This window comes from Bemisia tabaci, chromosome 4, assembly GCF_918797505.1.
Source record: "Bemisia tabaci chromosome 4, PGI_BMITA_v3".
Classification (NCBI taxonomy): domain Eukaryota; kingdom Metazoa; phylum Arthropoda; class Insecta; order Hemiptera; family Aleyrodidae; genus Bemisia; species Bemisia tabaci.
This window is the reverse complement of record NC_092796.1, coordinates 53,787,856-53,810,435: the sequence shown is the minus strand read 5'-3', so window position 1 is coordinate 53,810,435 and position 22,580 is coordinate 53,787,856. Positions and strand designations below refer to the sequence as shown.

General features: G+C 43.8%; 1 protein-coding gene across 16 annotated transcripts in view; it reads right to left on the bottom strand.

The window, feature by feature from the left end:
- The window catches only part of mbl (splicing regulator muscleblind), a 302,565-nt gene that overhangs the window by 200,735 nt on the left and 79,250 nt on the right, over window positions 1-22,580 (bottom strand). Inside the window, exon 3 of one of the 16 annotated variants that reach the window (XM_072300068.1) lies at window positions 5,749-7,422. The exons of the other annotated variants lie outside the window; for them this stretch is intronic. Within the exon in view, the coding sequence (XP_072156169.1) occupies window positions 7,405-7,422 (18 nt within the window). The 3' untranslated portion in view covers window positions 5,749-7,404. Of the gene's footprint in view, window positions 1-5,748; window positions 7,423-22,580 lie in introns of those variants that run through there. 16 annotated transcript variants of the gene reach the window in all.

The window sequence follows — 22,580 nt, the reverse complement described above, 5'->3', positions numbered from 1 at the left end:
TGCAATGAGGAACCACAGTCTCAGGTTATCTCTTCCATGAAAGCACCTTTCTGCATAGGGAAACCGACGGCATAAATGGATATATTTCTATCAAACAGAACTATGTGCATAATGGCGTGAGCCCTTTTATGCACTTATTCTTATGTATCTCAGGGCTCATGTTTTAATGCACATAGTTCCGTTTGATAGAAATACGTCTATATGATGTTCTTAAAATGAGCCAGAAATAGTGGTTCCTCATTGCGAAATATGGTCAAATTCGTCGGTCTTTTGACATAAGGGCGTAGTTACATTCTGCAATGAACCCTGCCGTCCATACAATTTATTGCTCTTCCGGGCTCATTTCAGTGTGTGGTTACGCCCTTTCGTCAGCCAAGCGACGGATTATGCCCCAGTTCTACGAGGAATCCTTCTCGTGTGGAGGCAATCTATCACGGCTGTAACGGAGGTCGACGCGGAAAGCGACCCGGCGAGATTTCCCAATCACGGTCGGCGACCTAGCGTCGCGTCGTCGTCAAACCTGGACCGGGTCCCCCGCCTGGGAAAGCCGGGCGGCGCGAAAGGCGAAACGGTGGCGGAAACAATAAAACAGATAAAACTAACACCGCGATATTCGTCGATCTTCGAGGGCACGGAGCTGGAACAAATTTGAATCGGAGCCACTCAACCGGCGGCGACGCCAGAGCATAGGGCACAACCTCCATCACCGATCGGTCCTCTCTTTTCCCGGCCCCGACTCGCAGTGGATCGAGTCGATGGGAGAGGTCGGACAAAATTTGGACATTTTACAAGCTTATAACTCCGTTTATACAAAGCTTTGAGCTTTCAAAAATGGTTCCTACTAGTTTCTTCGTTAAATTTTCAGCTGGAAGCACCCCTTGTTATAAGGTTGCCACAGAATTTGGAAAATGAAATTCCCTGACATTTCCCCGACACGGTGATTTCGACATGAAGATGCAATATGGTTACGACATAGAAATAGTTTTAGGCACAGAGTCGTTGAAAGTGTATCACATGGAAAAAAACACATTGACTCTTGAAAACATTCAAATCGGATAATTTTGCTTGAATCAAAAGGAAATCCGCTCAAATTAAGAGGCTCGGTTCTTGATTTAAGCAAGATTCGATTGAATCAAGAGTATTTTTTCTTGTCGATGTTTTTAAGAGTCTGGACTCTAGATCCAATGTTTTTTTGTTTTTGTTTTTTTTTCCAGTGTATGCATATGGTTGACAAGACATATTAGAAAGTTTTAGGCAAAGTGCGTTAGAAACGTGTATCTATTCTACCAGCAATAAGGTACCCACAAACTTACCTGACATTTTGGTCGTTTTCCCTGACATTTCCAGGTTTTCTCTGACTTTTTAGAATTCCCTGACATTTTCCAGTTTTCCCTGACTGTGGCAACCCACTTATTATTTGAAATGTGACGAAATAAACATCAAAATCAGATTGAGTCAAAAATTTCGTGTCCGATCTTTTTGATCGACTGGATCCACTGTGCGGCTCGGGTGTCCCCGACTCCCCGCCTTGATTGCTCCCCGTCCCGTGTTCGGTTTGGAGGTGTTTGCGTTTCCCGGGCCAGATTCCAGGTTGTTGCTCTCCTGTGGTGCCCATGTCGGATCCAGCGTTCGCCGACGGATGCCACGAACCCGATTCACGAATCTGCGCATTCGTTGCACTCGTTTCGAACGTGTTCCTCCACATTCCGACCCCCGCCGTTTCCTCTCTCTCTACCCTCCTTTTCCAGGATTTTTCTTCGCGAAGACTGCGAATCTACTCTAAAAAAAACTCCGGCCGTGGAAGCCGTACTTACGGGCGATATAGACATACTGTTCGCGTTCCGGGCTCAGAGACCGAAAGTTCCGGGCGTAGCAACCGGAACAGTCCAAGCTACGGCTCCAGCACCCGGAACTTTTGGCCTCTGAGCCCGGAACTGACGGTGTGTCTATATCGCCCGTAACGTTTTCTTCAGCGTATACGATGGCAGACTTTTACCATTATATCGTCGTCTCCCTGACGAAAAAACGTACCTCCATTCAAAGATTGCAAAATTTACTTACAGAATAATTTTCTCCACGCAAAAATGAGTGGTTGCCCTTGAGGAAATTTAAAATCCCCAAGAGTAAAAGTTTCCATTATCGCCAGGACACTCGAGGAAAGTCTCCATTCCATTCTTGTGAAAACAAAACCATTACATGACCTCGATCTCAGGTCCAACGTGTTAGGTTGGCCACGTTTAATTTTACTGCTCTCTTGAGAAGCGATAAAAATCAAAACGAAGCAATCAGATTCCGATTTCAAAACGTACATATGCTAAAAGGACCTATATCGCACGCAAACCCAATGCACATAGTTCATTTGAGCATAAATCCGGCAACTGGCGGCTAATTATGACGGCATAACTGCGCCACAGTGCGGCGCTTTATTTTCCCGAACGAACCCCGTAAACAGGTAGCGAGAAGAAAAAGAACAAAACGCTTTCTTGTGCCCGCGCGTTCCCTAATTTGCACGAGTCATACGCCCCTCCGCGCCCCCCGCCGCCGGTCGCTTTTTATTTTTCCTGTTAATTAATTTTTGACGCGGGTTTTCGCGATTCGGAGACAATGCAGCGTTGTTCGATTGTTTCCGCTGCTTGGCTGCTCCCAGCCCCATTGTCGAGCTATCGACGTTGCCGGCTTGCTCCCGCCCGCGGCGAATTTTTACGAGCACTTGCCGTTTTTCACGTCCAAATGAGAGTGCTTTCCATGGCTAGTCGCTCCAAAATGCCAATATTCAAATTTAAAAAGCAATCTGAGAAGAAATAGTTATTTTCTTTTTCTCCATTCCTTCATTCAATGATTATAACTCATTTTGAGCTGCAGATATGAGGGTGCGTTAAAACTGAGATGAGAGACACCGAAGAAAACTATTAAAACCTGATAACACTTTAGACAATTCCACTTTACAGTAAAAAAAAAAGTAGCTTGGATCAAGCATGATAATTCTTGAATTTGCCGCCAAGAATTTTCTTTATCTTGCTTTAAGCTGACTTTTTCTTGATTCAAGAAAAATAATGCTTGGGTTAAGCAAAAAAGTAGCTCATATTAACCAGCAAAATTCTTGATTTAAGAAGAAATACTTCTTGGCGGCAAATTTAAGATTCTTTTTTTTTCCAGTGTAGGGGATGCGATATTATGCTCTCAGGGGCAGCGAAGATGATCATTCTACCTTTTGATCATCTTTGCTGCTAAGCAATGTATTGCACACTAGCGCTGGCAATTTTAATGAATAAGGCCTCGTTTGTCAAACGAATTACTTAGCGCGTTGTCCAAGAGTCGGAAAAAAATGTTTGAAAAGTTGGTTGGTGGAATCCTGGATGTAGAAATGTCCCTGTCCATTTGGCGCCAATGCCTAGTGAAGGGTCTCTATTTGTCTTAGAGGGAAATTCTGTATTTGAACCAAGTCTAAGTCAATATTGGAGGAAATGAAAGAGAGACATTTTGACTCTTGCAATAAGTCATGGAGGTGCGAATTGCTATTAGCGTGATGATTCAAACTTCCAGGGATCAATTTCGTGCAAAATGATGACAAACCAGTATTTTTTGTGAGGAAGTATTGAAAATTTCCCTGATTTCTTCAATAGGCTCTCGATTGAAAGGAAGGAGAAAATTAGGATGATTCATTTTCCTTTACGATTAAGTCCTCAAAAATATGACGAGTAGACGAGGCTATGACAAGCTGTTGTCACCAGTAGGAAACGCCTTTAATTCCGTGTGATACGTCACCGCCTACACCAGAGTTAAAATATTTGTATCAAAAATAAATCATTCTGTATCTGGTTCTGGATAGTCGTTGTATCTTTTAATCACTTATTGAACATTCATAGAGTCATCGCGCGTTCAGTCGCGAAAAAGTTTTGATGAGGTTGTTGGAATAATTTTCAAATATTTCGTATCCAGGCAGAATCCGACTTAAGGGTGGGATCCCATTTTTACAGGTTTTTTCCAACGCCCGGATTTCCTTTGGCTTCTTTAGATTTCAGCAAGCTTCTTGTCTGTACCTATAAGTTTTAATATATTTCACGAAAAGCACAATCCCTCACAAACAGGGTGTCTACTGAAAGAAGCTGGCCAAAAATCAGAGCTTTTACGGTACTTTATCAGTAAATTCCCAAGAAATTCAGTACCTCATCAAAAGAAAAATTAAGTAGTTTTTCGGTGCCTTCATTTAAAGTTAGAAAAATTTCTAAAATTTGAATTTCTCACTCAAATTGCGACAAAAATGACGAAAAAAATGCAAAAATTCCAGACCTTCTTGCGGAATTGCCGCAATTTTCAGTACTTCCGGGCCGCCCTTAAAAATCAGTTCTTTTTCCGGACTTTCCGTAAATTCCGGACTTGGAGATACTCTGGCACAAAACACTTCGATACCGCACTGGAAAAAAAACACATTGGATCTTGAGTCCAGACTCTTGAAAACATTGACAAGAAAAAATACTCTTGATTCAATCGGATTTTTGCTTGAATCAAAACGAAATCTGCTTAAATTAAGAGGCTTGGTTCTTGATTTAAGCTAGATTCTGATTGAATCAAGAGTACTTTTTCTTTTCGATGTTTTTAAGAGTCTGGACTCTAGATCCAATGTGGTTTTTTTTCTTCCAGTGCGATATTTCACGTCGGGTACAAATACATCATGACCCCTCGGACTGCTCAACCGTCATATCTTTCAATTAAAATCGAAAAATCAGGGTAATTTTCCGGCTCATCGCTCATCTGGCACCTCCGACCGTGCTTCCAGTGTGCACATAAATTCCGCCGTTTGTCCTCGGAGCAACGGAGCGGCGCTCCGCGACCGTCGAATTACAAACAGTGCCACTTGGCAGGCGGCGCAGGACATTCATACACCGAATAATGTCGCCGAATAACGCGAAATCGACAGACAAATTGAAAAAAAGTAGTCCCATCTTCAAAGTTCACTGAGTTTGACTAGCTAACTGATTTTCTAAGGTAACCATGCGACAATTTCCCCCGGTTACACTCTTCGCTGACGCCGTTCGGAAGCGAGTCCGTAAAAGCGCGTAAGTCCCCGCATGGGCTCCGCGATCGTGAGCGGTTTAGGCTGGCGGGGCGGAATATCATGGCCATTCACCATTGTGATTCATTGACCGAGAAACGGTCAACGATGTCATCGTTGCTTGACGCGGAAATGAGGAGAGCTCTCAACGCCGATCGATCCAACGGGTTTTCCTTCGGGGAATGGGGAAAACTCCGTAGCCCGAAAATCGAACCACACCGTGGTTTAGGTTCAGGAATCGGAGGAATTCGTCGAGCCCACTTGTAGTAGGATTTCGGAAGATGTAAATGATAGAAAACCGCTGTGCTACTGACAGCGGTTGATACTGAAACAAGACAACCAAGGGGGAAAAAAATCTGAGAAACGAGAATAACAAAATTGTAGGCCATGTTCAGGATGACATGCAGGGAAAAATTTGGTAAGCCTCGATCTCTCGTTTTTACTTTTTTCGTTTTCTTCAAAGCAGTTATACAAAGAACTGCAATCTCGCTTCCTAATGGCCATTTTTTGGCCATTTTTAGGTTTATCGGCGAATGACCTGCGTGCAAAGAAAGAAACATCACAACAGCAAGGTTTCAAAACTACCCCCCAAAATATAACAAGTTATCCCCATCAAAGTTGACAAGGATAGGAACTTATCAAAAAGAGAAAAATAAGAGAAGAATAACGATATTTCCCTTGAAACTCCATGAATTTCACTATTTTCTTTGATCTTCTCAGTTTATTCCACCACGTGTGTACACTCCAATTTCCTGGGAGAGTTACAGATTGTAGATTCCTCTTTCTTCCTGCGAGCTCTGAAACTCTGACCTACATAGCTTGAAGCATTCGGGGTATTACGCCAAGAGGAGCATTCAAGCTCCAGCAGGAAGAAACAGTTTCCCTCGACTCGAAAGCAGGCGCGGGTCTGGATCGTGTTTAAATCTTAAGAAAGGTTTCCGTGTCCCAATCACAACATTTTCCTCGGCAGAGAGAGAAGGGAAAAAAACAGGGACCAATGAAATGGGTTCCGGAAAGATAATGCATTCACCGGGGGGAGAAGGGTGGGGGTCGGAACGGAAAGCTTTTCGGGGGAGGGGGCGGGGGCGAGGTCGCAAAAAGGTAAAAGCCGGGCGAAGTGAGAAAATGAGTTAGCGAGAGAGGACGCAGAAAATTAATCACTTGTTTTTCTTCAACCGTGCCGACTGACGTTTTTCTTTCTCCCTCTTTTTTTTTGTCCTTCCGCGCTACTCCGTTGGGCGAGCTCCGAAACAATTACACAAGAACACGGATGGCCTCACTTAAAACTTTCGAAGTTTAAAAAATCTCGCCCGGGATCCCGGGTCTGTTCTGCCCGCTTTCCCTTCCTTTAACTCGAGGTATTTACGCTGAAACGGACTGCGTCCCTAGGGTTTGCATGGGACATAGTTCCTTTTGGCATGACTACGTCCGACAGTTCCCGCGCCGATTCCGCAACGAGCGGGAGCTTTCCTTTAATTTAGATTTGCGACTTTATCCTTGCATTTGTTAGCAAAAAAAATAGCTCCGCACCGCCGTGATGAGGAAAAACGCCGTGTGTGCCTTCAGGCGTTGCCAAATCTCATTCGACAAATCATTAATTTGCGATTGTTTCTCTTCCAATTTTACAGAGGATTTTGTCCGTAATTTAATCTTATAAAGAGTCTACAAATAGCAAGGACAAACGTTCATAATTTTCTCCAAAATCAAATATTTTCTGAGAGGAAATTTGGCAACATTGGAATGTTCATACGGCGTTCTTCCTCGGCATGGCAGCGCAGAACTCACGAGTCGAGCATGAATCAGGCAAGTGACGTCATTGAGATTTACTTCTTTAGTTCTCTTCTCCCTTTGTGCTCACTGCATGTGTGCTATGACATGTTTTCCCACCATAGCACTGATAAGTACTGATCTTCTGGAGGGATTTTTTGCCACTAGGTTGCTTCTTTCTTTGCCTCGGGGCAACTTTCTTTCTGCTGAGCGAAATGAAGACGACATTTTTTGTAACTTATTTACCATCAAGCTACTACCGAGAGACCATCCTCTATCTTGAAAATTTTCCACGTTTTTGAGCCTTTACGGCCTAAGACGATTCCTAAGGTCCCGCAACACTGAGCACAATGGCGTGGCGTACTTTGCAATTTATCGATTGATCTGCCATTTAAAACCATGGAAAAGGATTGATAAACAGGGTTTTCGCAACGACACCTCAATAATCGATTCTTTACCATAGCTTCAAATGGGGGAATATCGAAAGTCGATCATTCGGGCCTCGCCACTGGCTGAGGCACGTAGCAACAATAATTGCAACTCAACTTACAGACGTTGGCATCTTCATCGGAAATAATGAGGGGTCAGCAAATGAATATTACCTGCAACATACAAAAAGGAAACTCATTAATGACTAACGGAAAATTAAAATGCCACGCGCAGTCAAATCGGGAGGCGTTCTCTCGTTGAATAAAAATATGTTACCGTCGCAATAAAATGAGGGAACGGCGGTTCGGTTGTTTTCTTCGGCTAATTTGTCAAGGAAAGTTCCACTCGACTCGACGCGAAGAATGCAGTAATTGTTTTGGAACGGTTTGTAATACTAGAGTGGTCTCTCGAAAAATCTTACCGCACGCTCCTCGACAGGAGAGTAAGAGCACCTTGATTCGGAAAAAATCATTCGAACGAAATTACACAGCCGATTCGAAATTTCATAGTTGCTGTAACGGGACAAACATGTTGGAAACGAGTTGAGGCTGAGCTTCGAAGTAGAATAAACCTTTATTCTCGGGTGTCTCCAATCAGGGATGCAAGTTTCAAAATTCCCTGAAATGCTCCGATTTTACCTCACTTGACAAATAATCAAGGCATGCAAAATTATCTGTATTTTGCCTAGCTCTACGGGGAAACGAGGTGCATACAGATGCCGAAGTTTCCTAACTTTTCCCTGCGAGGGAATTAATTTCCCGTGCAGAGCAACCTCAAGACCGTTCATAGAATATATTATTCGCCGAATTTATACTTCAGACAACCGGGATTTTCCTTGTACCATTGGGACTCTACTCAGTAGCGACTTCTTGAAAATTGGCAACACTGTTTTTCCTCCATTAAAATGTATGTAAAACAATCGATTGTCGGCGAGGCAGCTTTTCTCATCTAAAATCGATATTTTTTATGAATTTCAATGGGGGAAAAAACAGAGTTGTCAACTTGCAAAATCGCCACTGATTCTCGTTCCTTGTCGTAACTGGGCAATTTTTCTCAGTGTATATTTGTTTGGCTTCATTGAAAAGAAAAATCCCTAACTATGAATTCGAAAATTTTCAGACAAATGGAGGAAAAATGAAATTCATGCTGCCACAGTTCGAGGGAATACTCAAAATGAGAACATTTCCCGACCTGGATGCAAATTCCGTCATTTTCCGGCCAAAGCATCTCAAGTGCCATGCAACATTTCAAAATTTCAGCCCCCATTCTATTTTTTTACAGAGAAATTGTTCGATGGGGTTGTCCGAAAATTTAACTGAATTTCCTTAGTGCTGCCGATAAAAGTCGGTTAAATTTTCAAAAATAGATTCAACCAACAATTTTTATGTAAAAAAATAGAATGGCGGCGAAAATTGTCAAAAGTCGCATGGCGCTTGTGATACTTCGATCGGAAGATGAGGATTTACCGACACTCTTGGTCTTTTGTGATACTGTCCCGGTTGTCGCTGACATTCGGCGCTCAGAAAATCAGCTTGGGCTTGATGAGCCAATCAAGGTAGGGATCGCCGGGCCTCAATTTGTGTTGACTTTTTTAAACCTTCATCCCGCTCGCTGATAAGCCCGAGTTGCCTACATCGCTCCCTAATTACAACACGCACCCTTACGCTGCCGTGCTAAGGAAGAACGCCGTATGAACATTCGAGAGTTGCCAAATTGTCTTCTATAAAATGTTTAATTTCGAGGAAAGTTATGGTTATTTTTCCTTAAAATTTTCAGACGTTTTAGATCAAATTACAAACAAAATTTTCTAAGAAATTGATAGACAAAAATTCAAAAATTTTCCTGAAAATTAGAGATTTGCCAGGGGAAATTTGGCAACGCCTGAAGGCTCATACGACGTTTTTCCTTGGCACGGCAGTACGTGAGGGCATCCACCGAGGACGGCAACCCGGCGATGAAAATAAACCTCACCAGAACGCGGAGCACGGAGGGGCGAGGGAGGCGGGGGTAGGAGAACAAATGGCGCTAGGTATTCGTCAGAGCGGCGTGCTCGTGCATACACGACAATTTTATTACATCGTAATTTAAATTGAATCGGTTCGAGCAGACTAAAACCTTTTCCCGGCTTCCGTGCTCACCAACCCTTGAAATTCATCCCCCTACGACCCGCGCCCCCCAAAGTGACGCGCTAAAGCGGGGCTTTCCCCGGCGGGGACCCGTCGTTAACCGCGAGATCCGACAACGGGGGCGGAACCCCCTCCCCCACCCCACGCAATTCCGGCGCCCGACAACGCGTATTGTCACGTTGGAGCTCGTTGCAGGGTCGCCAGATCCGGGGGCCGGAATCAGCCCCTCCGGCTGGGAAGGGGGCACGCGGGAAAGGCGGGATTTTCCGCGAGTTGCTAACGCTGTCACCCTGCTACGGCCTGAGAGTGGTCCAAATCCAGCGCCTGACTGAAATTTTAATTAAGCCATCGGACTTGGATGACGCACCAGGGTGTCTAGCAATTTTACACACGAAAAAATTCCCTGATATTTCCGCGGCAAAAATGACCAAAAAACCGAGGGAAAATTCGAAATTCCCTAACAGACGGAAAAAATAATCGCCTGACAACTCCCTGACAAAAAGGAACGATATTCCAAATTTTTCGACACGGTTGAACTGATCTATCCAGAGACAGGGCTGTCTCAAAGAACTCAGCGTATTAAAAAATAAATGTTATAAATGTTATAATAATGTATAAAAAGGAAGATTCGCACAAAGTCGCACGCACCCTTTGCACAAGCACTTACGAGTGACGACAACTGCAATACTTAATTCTATCTCATTAAAAACAGGAGGAATTGGGGTTAAATAACACTGGCATGAGGAGGAGAGAAAAAGAAGAGACCTGAAGAGAAAAAGAAGAAATCTCGAGTGTCCCTGCACCGATGTCTGACTACCCCTGGCAAAAATCGTCGTCCCCTACGAAAGAACGTAATTACATTTTAAAGCTGCCAAATTTTTCCTCGCAAATTGCGTTTTTAACCGAGAGAATCTTGAAGATTTCTAACTCAAAATTTCACTGATTGTTCTTCAGATCTCATGGAAGAATCAGAAAAAAATCTGGGCAACAACTTGACAGGTACTTGTTAGTAAAGCATTGGATTGTTGAAGTCAATTTTGGAACCCTGGAATGAAGATACGTTCCTTCCTGCAGAAAAGGACGAGATTATTCGACTTGGGGAAAAGCGACGGAGGGGGAAGCCTCGGGTAGCTCGCTCGTTCTCAATTATTAAAGGAAAACACTCCAAGCGAGAGAGTTTAAAAAATCCCTGCTCCCCGCCTGCTGGGCAACACTCGCCAAGACATCTGTCACGCCGGATCAAAACCACGTGTCCATCATGGTTTCACACGGAGGTTACGCGTTTCTTCGCTGAGAATGTCTGCTGGAACCCCCGCGACAGCACATTCTCCCCGATTAAAAGCTGGCAAGAGAGCTTCGGGGGACGAGCTCTCGAAAATTCCGCGCGAAGCAGGGCTGGCTGGAGATTGCTTATGTATCCTCGCGAGATAAGTGTTAAAATATGTTTTCTTCCACCTCCCGGCTTTTATGATGACACTCCTCGGCTAATGTTTACAAATCTCCGGCGAGGATGATCCGTTTTTTTCAGCGCATCGATCTTTTATTGCGCCGTAAAAGTGACCCTCCGAACCGATTTGACCCCGTTCGGTTTTCGTGTGGCGCCGCCGGGGTGGTCGCGTCCTGCCCGTAAAAAACTCGCGCTCGTAAAGTGTCGCGGAAAACAATTTTTTAGGACCGAGCTTTAGCGCGTTTTGATTCGTCCCGGACGTGAAATCCGGCGCGGCGACCAAGATAACGCCGGGCAACAACGATATTCCCTGGCATTTTGGACGATCGTCAAAGCGTCGAGTTTGCACTTTGGACATAATCCTGCGAATATTTCATCGCCCCTCTGACGAAACGGCGTATCGCTATTTCCACCTGAACCCTGTTTTACCTATTCATCCATGCTTTTTGGGGCTCATGTAGAAATCCAGATACGCCCTTCTGTCAGAGGAGCGGCGATTTATGCTCGGGATTCTGTCCGTGTCTTTACGGTGTCTGAAGACGACCGAATGGATAATTCTTTGATTATCCAGATTGCCCAGAACGAAAGTGGCAAAGCTCCTTTGCAGCTTTGATTTATGGATCGGGCGACCCGCTTCAAAAAAATGTTTTTAGTGTACGTTATGCACGTACTTTATTATTGATCCTAAAATTTTCTGTTTTCCTCGTCCAGAAAATATTTACAAATAATCACTCGGACCTGTCTAAAAAAACTCGTTTGATAGAGAAAAATTGAGCGAAACGACTTTCTCTCGTTGATTTGCCAAGTTCTCTTTCATATCTCCGACTTCAATGACATGTTGAAATAAATTTTTCGTGGTTTTTATCATTAACATCACACACCCTGGTCTTCAGAAAAGCTTGCTCCAAACTATAAAGGTGACCGCATCAAAATAGGAAAGCTCCGTACTTTTGGAGGTTGCCTGCCATTCCTAATATGTTGGAGCGCCTTAAATTTCGTATGATATTGTGCAATAACTCTGGTGTGAAATAAATGCTTTAAGCGCCTTGGTACGCTGCGGCGCGGCGCGGCGGGCGGGCAGCCAGCGCGAAACGCGCATTGGCGCCTACAAACCTAACGGGGATACTTCACGCATTGCGCAATGCGTGAAGTATCCCTGTTAGGTTTGTAGGCGCCAGTGCACCGCGCCGCGCTCCGCTTTGTGTTAGGCTCTAATACTTAATCCCGTGCAGTCAGCGTTTTTCAACTCATGACTTTGAAATGTTTGCACACTCTGTATGGATTAATCTCATTTTAATTGATGAAAAAAAATATGAAGTAAAGGAAAATATAAAGTGCGTTTTGTAAATATTAAGGTAATTCCGTACAAACTTAAGGATTTACAAAGCACACAAATTTATACACAATTTCTTACAGCCTTTTATAGCCGATGGCAAAAAAGCAACTGCCAAGCGATGAAGTGTAAAGCCCGGCGATAGGAACTATAGCCCGGCTGTATAATTTTTTATCGCTTCGAGTAGCCCGGCCGTCAGATTTCTTCCACTTTTTACAGCCAGCTATATGATTTTCTATCGCCTTCTTCAGTTGGCTATAAGAACTCCTATGGTATTTTGAAACGCAGCTCCTATCGCCAATTTTTACCGGGGAGGGAAATCCCACGGTATCCTGAGAGTCCACCTCTACATCAAGACGAACTCTCCATGCAAAGATAGGGAGCAAATACATTGGCAGGGCTGCCACTTTATTCGGGGACTCCAAAACTGAAAACACGGCAACCCTGCTAATGTATTTCCTCCCTATCTTTGTATGGAGGGTTTGTCTTGATGTAGAGGTGGACTCTCAGGATAGCGTGGGATATCCCATGCACTTTGGCCTCAACATGAGAGCTTTTTATGAGCTTAGGAGTTGATATCAGAGAAACCAGTGGCACCATCGTGTTTCTCGCCAACTTTTACATAACAATTAACGGTCAAATCGCAAATTCCTCACACATGCAACATCTCCATTTTCAGAAAAATTAAGCACTTCCAGTTTTCGACAAATCAAGAGCCTAAAAGCTCACAGACGAAGGGGTGAGAAAGACGCCGCACAATTAATTAAAACAAAACGAGCGCAAAGAAAAAGGAATAGTGAAAAAAAGGTCCTAGGGCATGCTCGGGCGGCCGGAAAAGCTCCTACCGGGAACGGATATCCGAGGATTGGAGTCGGATTTTTCCGCCAATCGCGACGCTTCCGATCAATTCAATTAAAGAGCTGAAAAGTTTCGGCGAGCCAGCACAATACCCCCGATCGGGAGACGAGAGATGGAGCTTTCGGAGAGGCGCGTTGCATCCTTGTTTGAGCACCGGGAAGAGTCAGCGACCGCTCTCACTATCACGGGCGGCAATGCGGGAACAATGAGCCGCCCCCGGCCCCCTCCTGTATCCACCGTAAAAGGGGGGCAGGACAGGGGGCTACGCTCAACGAGTTGAATCCGCCCTCGTTGTCGGCTCGAGCTCAACTCATAACCGGCTTCCTGCCTCCTCTCTACCGGTGGAAGGGATCCTTCCGAGTCGAGAAGTAAATCAGCTAAACGTACTTGTGCGGTTTTTGAATCTTACCGGAAAATTAGGGGCTAATTTGGCCAGCTTGATCATTGCAGTCGCCCCTCGATAATTCGAAATTCAAGGGAAAAAGGAATCACTGGAAAAAAAACACATTGGATCTAGAGTCCAGACTTGAAAACATTGACAAGAAAAAATACTCTTGATTCAATCGGATTTTTGCTTGAATCAAAACGAAATCCGCTTAAATTAAGAGGCTTATTTCTTGATTTAAGCTAGATTCTGATTGAATCAAGAGTACTTTTCCTTGTCGATGTTTTTAAGAGTCTGCACTCCAGATCTAATGTGTTTTTTTTTTTACAGTGCGTAGAGAGTTGCTGTTTAGACAGGTCTAAATATTTTCAGCTGAGCTACAAGAATTAAGTAACAATTCATGATTCTGAAACCTGCGCGACGGACTTATTTGTAATGAGAGCCAGATATCTTTCGGCACCTTAAAATCGAGCATTTTCTAAGTGATCACACACTTTCAAAGCTTGCCTTTGCACAATTGAATCATTTTTAAGACGCACTTAAAGTTTTTGCGGATCATATCCCACGGCAAATGCAAGGCCAAGTCCCAAAAGCCGGCAAGCCCGCTTCTCGTGCAGTGAGCGGGGCTCAGCAGTGGATTCGCCCACAATGAAAAGTCGAGGATGAACGCAGGAAACAAAGGAACAGTCTTCGAAACGGGATCCCCCTGAATTATGTTTTCAAAATAAACCCCCGTTGATAAACCCCCTCCCCCTCTCCCTCCCCTCCCTTCACCCCCATTCGCCGCCCGCCACCCCGCGCCTCGCCAGCTAACTCGGTCGCCACAAAAACAAAAAGAAGATGGAACGATTTTCAGCGATACTTTTTCCGCGGAAATAAAAGCACTCTCTCTACGGTATGAACCGATGAGGTATACAGCTGCCGCCATTTATGCGAGCGGTGCTTCTTGAGGTACCCGAAGATATAAAAACTACGGAGTGCACTCTGTACCAGCCATGGCTGACCTTTCAACGAGTACGGTTTGTTCCGTACCCCATTTGCGGGCTGATAATTGAAATTGATAGACAAAGCTATAGACAAAGACGACAAAACGGATACAGAGGGATGCTTTTGGTGGAAGCGGGTGGTTGCAACGGATAGAAGAGGCAGGTAATAGACTAACTAACGGCAACCCATGAAAGACCCTACAGTTTGTCTATTATTTTCTCCCATTGTCTATGAGAACCACCGATTTCAACCATTAGGATCGCTCTGTACTCCTTATATCCTCTTTGTCTATAGCTTTGTCTATCGATTTCAGTAATCGGCCCGCAGAAGCAATAGTTTCGTTAGAACGAAGATAATCCTAAAGTCCGCGGTTTACCTTGTTTATTATAAGTACCATTTAAAAATCTGGCTCGTTTCATTTCTGGCAATCTTCTGAAATTTTTCATTTTCCCCCCTTCTAATCCCCCCCCCTCCCCAGGAACAAGCATAGATTAAATATTGCCCAGGAAAAATAGTAAAATTGATCGTTCGCTACAAAAACAGATCGTGTTGTCTTGTAATTTATTTTAGGGCGCGATTAACCTTCGGATAGCTCTTGTTTACAAGTTCTTAGGTCAAACTCCCGTACATCTGACTCCTCCTAAAAATAAAAACGCAAATCAATCGCTGACATCCGAAGTTGGAAACAACGCTCCATGACGAATTTTAGGTTTTTTCGGTTGAAACCAATCACTCTTCCTTCTTTTTTTATTTTCAAAGAAAGCATCACAGAGCGTAAAAATGTATATGCTCACACAGTTTGAAAATTGAAAGGAAAATGCTAATTATTTTTCATGCTGCCAACATGGTTAAAAAAGAAAGTGAAAAACTCCGCTTCCATTCACGCCGGTAATTTTTCTCTTTCTTACTCTCCTATAAGAAAAAAAATCCAGACCAGTTTCACAGGATCATAGACATTTTTTACGTACAGAATGAGAGAGGTGTGGAAAGTAGGAGGACCGGCTTGCGTTAGCATGAAAATCGTCCTATATCTTCTCAAAAATTTGTTTCGTTGTCGTATTGAGCCAAAATTTTCTCATTTCTCCAAAAAATGGCTCACAGATCACGCTATCCGCGGATAGGAAAATAAGGCACATTTGGCACCTCTGTTCCACAAAATCGTTATAAAATTCGCATGTTTTTTGCTAAATGACGACTGGCAGAGAAGAACAATAACGAAACATGACCGCTTGGAAAAATTTGCGGAGAAACTATTTTTAAAATGAGAGGGCCGGTTCAAAAAATGCGATGACTCCCTGTGGCCCTGCAGTTTCAATATTTAGAGAATGGCTACTGTATACACTATCATCAAAACTAAAATATCTATGGAAAGCGCTGCGAGGCACTCATCGACGAACGGGGGGAAATGGGTGACGGATTTTAGGTCCCCTCTGGATGCGCGGGGCTGGGCTCGTAAGCATTGGAGCATTGGACGGAAATGATGGAAGCAATCTAAATATGACGGGCTTACGGCCGATAAATTACGCGACGAGCTTTGACGCGTCATTCATCATGAATGACCCACTCAAGGTGTTGCCAGATCGCTCGGCTCAACTCTCCCCATTTCTTTGAAAGTTCGTCGATACACTGGTGTGACAGCCCTTTTAATTTTCATCAGAGAAGAACCTCAAGTTTGTTCTTTTAAAAGGAAGGTGATTACATCACTGCTGTGCTAAGGAAGAACGTCGTATGAACCTTCAGACGTTGCATAATGCCCTTCGCTAAAAAAAAATAATTTCCTGGGAAAATTTCGTATATTTTTCTCCGAAATTTTTCAGACAATTTTTCGCAATTTAGTCAAAAATGCATGAAAATTTTAATTTAAAAAATGCACAAATTTCCTTAAAAATGCTCATTAGAGAGGAACCTCGAGTTTGTTCTTCTAAAAGAAAGGTGATCACATAACTGCTGTGCTAAGGAATAACGTCGTATGAACCTTCAGACGTTGCATAATGCCCTTCACTAAAAAAAAAAAAAATAATTTCCTGGGAAAATTTCGAATATTTTTCTCCAAATTTTTCAGACAATTTTGTTCGCAATTTAGTCTAAAATGCATGAAGATTTCAATTTAAAATATACAAAAATTTCCTTGAAAATGCTCATTCTATCCAGGAAAATTTGGCAACTCTTGAATAATCATACGGCGTTCTTCCTCAGCAAGGCCGGTAACTAATCGTGATTTTGAATCAATGAGCGAGTTAAGCTGATTATGAAATGGGGACTACATTTGCAATTCGGGACTCAATTTCTGTCAAGAGGAAATTAATTTGGTCAAAACGTTGGCACAACAACGCGATCAGCAATTCGGAACTACAATTTCTGTAAAGAGGAAAATTAATTTGGACAAAACGTTGGCACAACAACGCGATCAGCTGGTCCATCGCGCACCCGATTTTTACGTGGAACCCGGTTCCGCAAAAAATTCAGACCGTTGACGAAATTCCCTGACTGTTCCCGGTTTTTCCGGTCGCTAACCACCCTGCGAGAGGACCTTTGGCATGTCTAACTAGACATTTCACTTAATTTTTCCGCTATTCTCATGCAAAAATCACACAAATTTTATACCTAAAAAAAATGTACATTCTTATAAAAAAAATTGTGTCGACATGAGATGCATAGCGCCTACAAGACTGCATGAATACTTCACGCATTGCGTCAAACACAGTGCGGTCAGCAGCGGTCGACATGAGACGCATAGCGCCTACAAGACTGCATGAATACTTCACGCATTGCGTCCAAAACAGCGCGGTCAGCCTGAGACGCATAGCGCCTACTAGACTTGGCGAATACTTCACGCATTGCGTCAAACACAGTGCGTTCAGCAGCAGCGGTTGGCGTGAAACGCATAGCGCCTCGCATTGCACCAAACACAGTGCGGTCAGCGCGGCGCGGCGGCGCGCGGCGGCGGAAGTTAAAATTATTAAACCACATTCGTGTTTGTTCTTGCATAATTTTTACGTTCATTTCTTACAATGGAAGGCCATGTCCACACAGGGATAGGTTCACGGAACTTAACTTTCGCGGAAAGTTCCGTGAACTTTTGCTAGTTGTGTTGACAGGGCTTTTGCAAAAAAATGCGTCCAACACGATTTTTTAAGTCAATTTTGCAACTTTAAAATACACGCTCCTTGGACCGAAAAACGACGAATTGTATGGACTTTATTCGATTCCGATAATCTACAGTAGATAATCGCTCTCGTGACTAGCGCAACTGACCTGGTGACTAAAATACGAAACATGATACATTTTAACGTTGCTCAACGGGAGTCGAACTCAGCAATGCTGATACTGTTATGATGCCGTTTCCGGGGCCGCGTTTCGCGGTTGCATGACGTTTGCGACGTCACAATGACGTAATCCGATCCGCTGGACCCGGGCCCCGCACCCGAACCCACCGATTCGCTCCAAAAACTTCGCTCGCTCGACGCATATCATACTCGAGCGGGAAACCGAGTGACTGCGCGTAACAGAAACACTGTTGGGGGAGTCAAAAACAGAAAGATTTGCTTCCCGGTCCAGCGGGCCGATTATTGAAACTGATAGACAAAGCGATAGACAAAGAAGACATAGGGAGTATAGAGCGATCCCATTGGTTGACATGATTGGATCTTATAGACTAAGGAAGAAAATGATGGACTAACTGTCAGGTTTCTCGTGGGTTGCCGTTAGTTAGTCCATTACCTACCCTCTATGTCCATTGCCACCACCCAGTTTCACCAATAGGATCTCTCCAAATCCCTTTTATCGTTTTTGTCTATAGCTTTGTCTATCAGTTTCAATAATCGGCCCGCTGGTAATCTTTGTAGTTTCCCGGACGAAGGAACGTAACTCATTGACAACATTGGAATGTGGTCACGTTCTTTCGTGAGGGAGACGATGTATCGCCCAAAACTGGTCGAATCTATCGTTCGATGCGTATATGTGTGATGAAAGTGTACACTGGAAAAAAAATACACTGGATCTAGAGTGCAGACTCTTGAAAACATTGACAAGAAAAAATACTCTTGATTCAATCGGATTTTTGCTTGAATCAAAACGAAATCCGCTTCAATGGGCCTGTTGCATGCAAGAGATACAGCCGCGCGAATAGACTTTTAAGAGGTTAAATGACACGAAAATTACGATGGTCACATTAAAAAAGTCTGAAATACACTCCTTACTGCGCAATTTGCGTTGTTAGGAACGCGCTTTTTCAAATTTCCCGCGTCTGGGGGCAGTTTTCTAATCACCGGAAACGAGCAAACGGCGGGCTCGGTGATTTCCGGAAGATGCCGAGTCGTTGTTGTTGTTGTTATTTTTCCTTCAGTTTGTTTACAAACCCAACGTGATCTCCTACAGTGGTCCATATACGCTTTATGCGGTAACCAAATCAATCAACTTTTAAATATCCAACGCAATCCTTCTACATTTCATTTCACGATGTCACAAGCTCTGATTTTTAGGTTATGTTGTCAGTTTTAGTTGACCGGAAATAGCCGCGAGTTGCCGTTAATTGTTTCCGTCAGAAAACTGCCCCCAGACGCGGGAAATTTGAAAAAGCGCGTTCCTAACAACACAAATTGCGCAGTAAGGAGTGTATTTCAGACTTTTTTAATGTGACCATCGTAATTTTCGTGTCATTTAACCTCTAAAAAGTCTATTTGCACGGCTGTATCTCTTGCATGCAACAGGCCCATTAAGAGGCTTGGTTCTTGATTTAAGCTAAAATCTGACTGAATGAAGAGTATTGTTTCTTGTCGATGTTTTTAAGAGTCCGGACTCTAGATCCAATGTGTCCCCCCCCCCCCCCCTAATGCACGCCACTGGCACAAAGAGAGCAAAAAGGAGCGGAGGAGCAAGGAGTGAACCGCGGAAAATACAGCCATCTCAGCCTCGGATCTGGAGCACGTTTCAACGACTGCAAAAATGCGATGCAACCAATACTTCGACTGGCTGCATGCTGGCTCGCACAGGTGAATCAAATAACATCCATGAGCGTGGCTGCCAAATCGGTAACATGATCCCATTGCTACATAGAAATAGGGACTACAATTATTTTCCGGGTGAATTGAGTTCGGGGAACGTGAACGGGAATTCGTGGGAAAGTTGCGGTTCGGTTTCTCTTTGATATATGCGTCGTTATACAAGCTTGTTTACGTACTAGGGGGTGTTTTTCCATTTTTTCTTGTTTTACGACCAAGTTTCCTCGGCACGGAAAAGTTTTCGCTTCGATGCGTGCCTGCACTGAAAAAAATGTATGCACTCACGCTTCGTAAAATATCACATATAGACTGTAAAAAATTTGATGCCGACCTCAGAATATATAGAGATTTACTCCATTTTAGTACGCACAAATATTATATTACATATCGACGGTGAAACTACCAAACCACGTATCTCGTTTGCAGTGTTTAAAAATCTACGCTTACATTTTATTTTTTGGAAGTAGACCGAATCAATATCATTCCTTGAAATTTTCACAGAATTTTCTCCGCGCGAAGAGGAAAAATCAAAGAAATTTTCAAGACTGGACGTTAAATAGTTTTTCATTTAAAAAATAAAGTATGACAGGAAGTCTGCGACGTCGCAAACCGAGATACGTGGTTTGGTAGTTTCACCGTCGATATGAAGAGTAAGGCCTCTGAGTCCATACCGTATGGACCCAGGGTACATACTTTATGAACAGTAAGTTCATACCTTGCTTTTCCACACCCGACATGTTTACGGGTTATCCCTGGGATTTGACAAGAAATTTCCTGAATTTATGCAGGGCACTGTAATGACATTATGTGTAAAACAATTGCAAACCTAACCTTAAAACTACAAAAATTGTTAAGTCCTTTCTTCATCCGGTAAAATCTTCAGATAGGCGGTACTGTTCCCATCGATACATTCATTTACCTGCACTGGAAATAAGTCTCTAGCATCCTGTTTCTGCCTCTCAAAAAATTTGATAAGAAAAAATACTCGCGATTCGCTTGGATTTTCGCTTGAATCGAAAAAAAAACTACTGCAATGAAGAGGCTTGGCTCTCGATTCAAGCAATGATCAGTTGAATCGAGAGTATCTTCTCTTCGTTAAATTTTTTCAGAGCCTAGACTCTGGGTCCAAGTGACGTTTTTTCGGTGATGCGCAGACTTAACCTCAGCTTCAGGCAATACTTACTGTCATCTCTGAAGATTCAAACAAAAAGGAATGGCGATCAGGAGTTACTCAAAGAGTACGGTCGACGCGATATTCCTGAACACCCTGACTTTCCTTGGTCGCTGATAATACGCTGACTTTCCCGGTTTCCCACACTAGGAAAAAAAACACATTGGATCTGGAGTCCGGACTTTTGAAAACATTGACAAGAAAAAATACTCTTGATTCATCGGATTTTGCTTGAATCAAAGGAAACCGCTCAAATTAAGAGGCTTGGTCCTATCATTACCTATCCTATTACCTATCTATCACAGAGAAATTGATTCCACCAAAATGATCTTATTACAACAGCCAAGTGCAATGCTAGAGAATATAAAATAAATAAACCAATAAAATATTAACCAGATGTTAACATACATGTGATTATAAAAACTTAAACTTAATTAGTAAAATAATATTTATTAACCAAAACTCCGATTGAATCTAGAGTATTTTTTCTTCACAATGTTTTCAAGAGTCTAGACTCTAGATCCAATGTGTTTTTTTTTCCATTGTACGCTGACTTTCCCAGCCCGCCGCGCGGCGCCGGAAACAGCGTTCCGATAAAAACGCGGAATCGCTCCGAGATGACAACGTCCCGGATGACGCGACGGCATGCGACGTCGGGCCATTCTTCGGCTCCCTGCGTCCATTTCAGCCCCCCCCCCCCTCCCGCCCGCCCCCTTCGCGGGATTGATCCCGTCGTCCCGGGTCCCGGGGTATCCCGATTGAGCCGGGCAATGTTTCTCTCCGTGTCCCGGACGTTGGCGATATGCTCACTTGTGTGGAAAAAGTAATATCGGTGTAACGCGGCGCGGCGTGCACTCCCCCCCCCCCCCCCCCCCGCGGTTTGGCGATGGGCCCTTTCGGCCTCGAGGACGCGCTTCAGTCGAGTGTCATTCTTCGTTAGATTCTTTTCGGAGATGTGCTCGCCCTTCGAGTGCCTGACGTCGTTGATAACAGCGCCGTTGATGATTTGGAAAGGGAGCTGGGCCTTCCCGCGAGATATGTTTCGCGGTGGAAAATCGGGAAACAAGTTCGTGAGGGCTCTCGATTCGTCGTTTCTCTGATGTAAGGGCGTATCTCGATCTCCGCGTGAGCCCCAGAATATATAGATTTATACGTAAAATGGGGCTCACTTGCAGGGAACTGGAAAACGCCTTTACGTCGGAGGAGCGACGAGTTGTAGCCCCTTCCAAAAGAGGGTGTTAAAATAGGTATGTTCAAATTTGTCCTGGAGCATACAAGAAAAGTGTCTCTTACAAAGATGGACCGGTAAATAAGCACTGGGGAAAAAAAAACACATTGGATCTAGAGTCCAGACTCTTAAAAACATCGACAAGAAAAAGTACTCTTGATTCAATCAGAATCTAGCTTAAATCAAGAACCAAGCCTCTTAATTTAAACGGATTTCGTTTTGATTCAAGCAAAAATCCGATTGAAATCAAGAGTATTTTTTCTTGTCAATGTTTTCAAGAGTCTGGACTCTAGATCCAATGTGTTTTTTTTTCCAGTGAAAATCATTTAGTTTCTAATGGCACGGGTGGGCCGTGTTTGGCAGATTTTGGCGCATCCGTTTCTTTTCAGCGAGAAGAGTGCTGCGCTGACCTACGTTCGAGTGTTCGGCTCGGTTGGGTCACGCAACTAAACAAACTCTGCGGCAAAGCGTGCGGTATCAGGAAACATTGAAGGCGCGAGTCGAAATCGTACGGAGCATCTTGAACACTGTTCTAGGACAGAAATCGATGCGCCCTGCTGATGCGCACGTTACCTCTGGCAACCCCTACGCGAACTGCACTACGTCTCGATTACCCAAAACGCATTTCCTACAGCCGCACAGCAAACACAAGCTTTTCAGAAGCGGGACGTTGCCAGATCGTCCACACGGAGGAGGAATTCCGAGCCGAAACGGCGCGAGTGGCGTGAAATTTGGCACGGGGAGTGCAACAGAACGCGGAATGGCGGTATTACGCAAGGAGGGAGTCATAATAGAT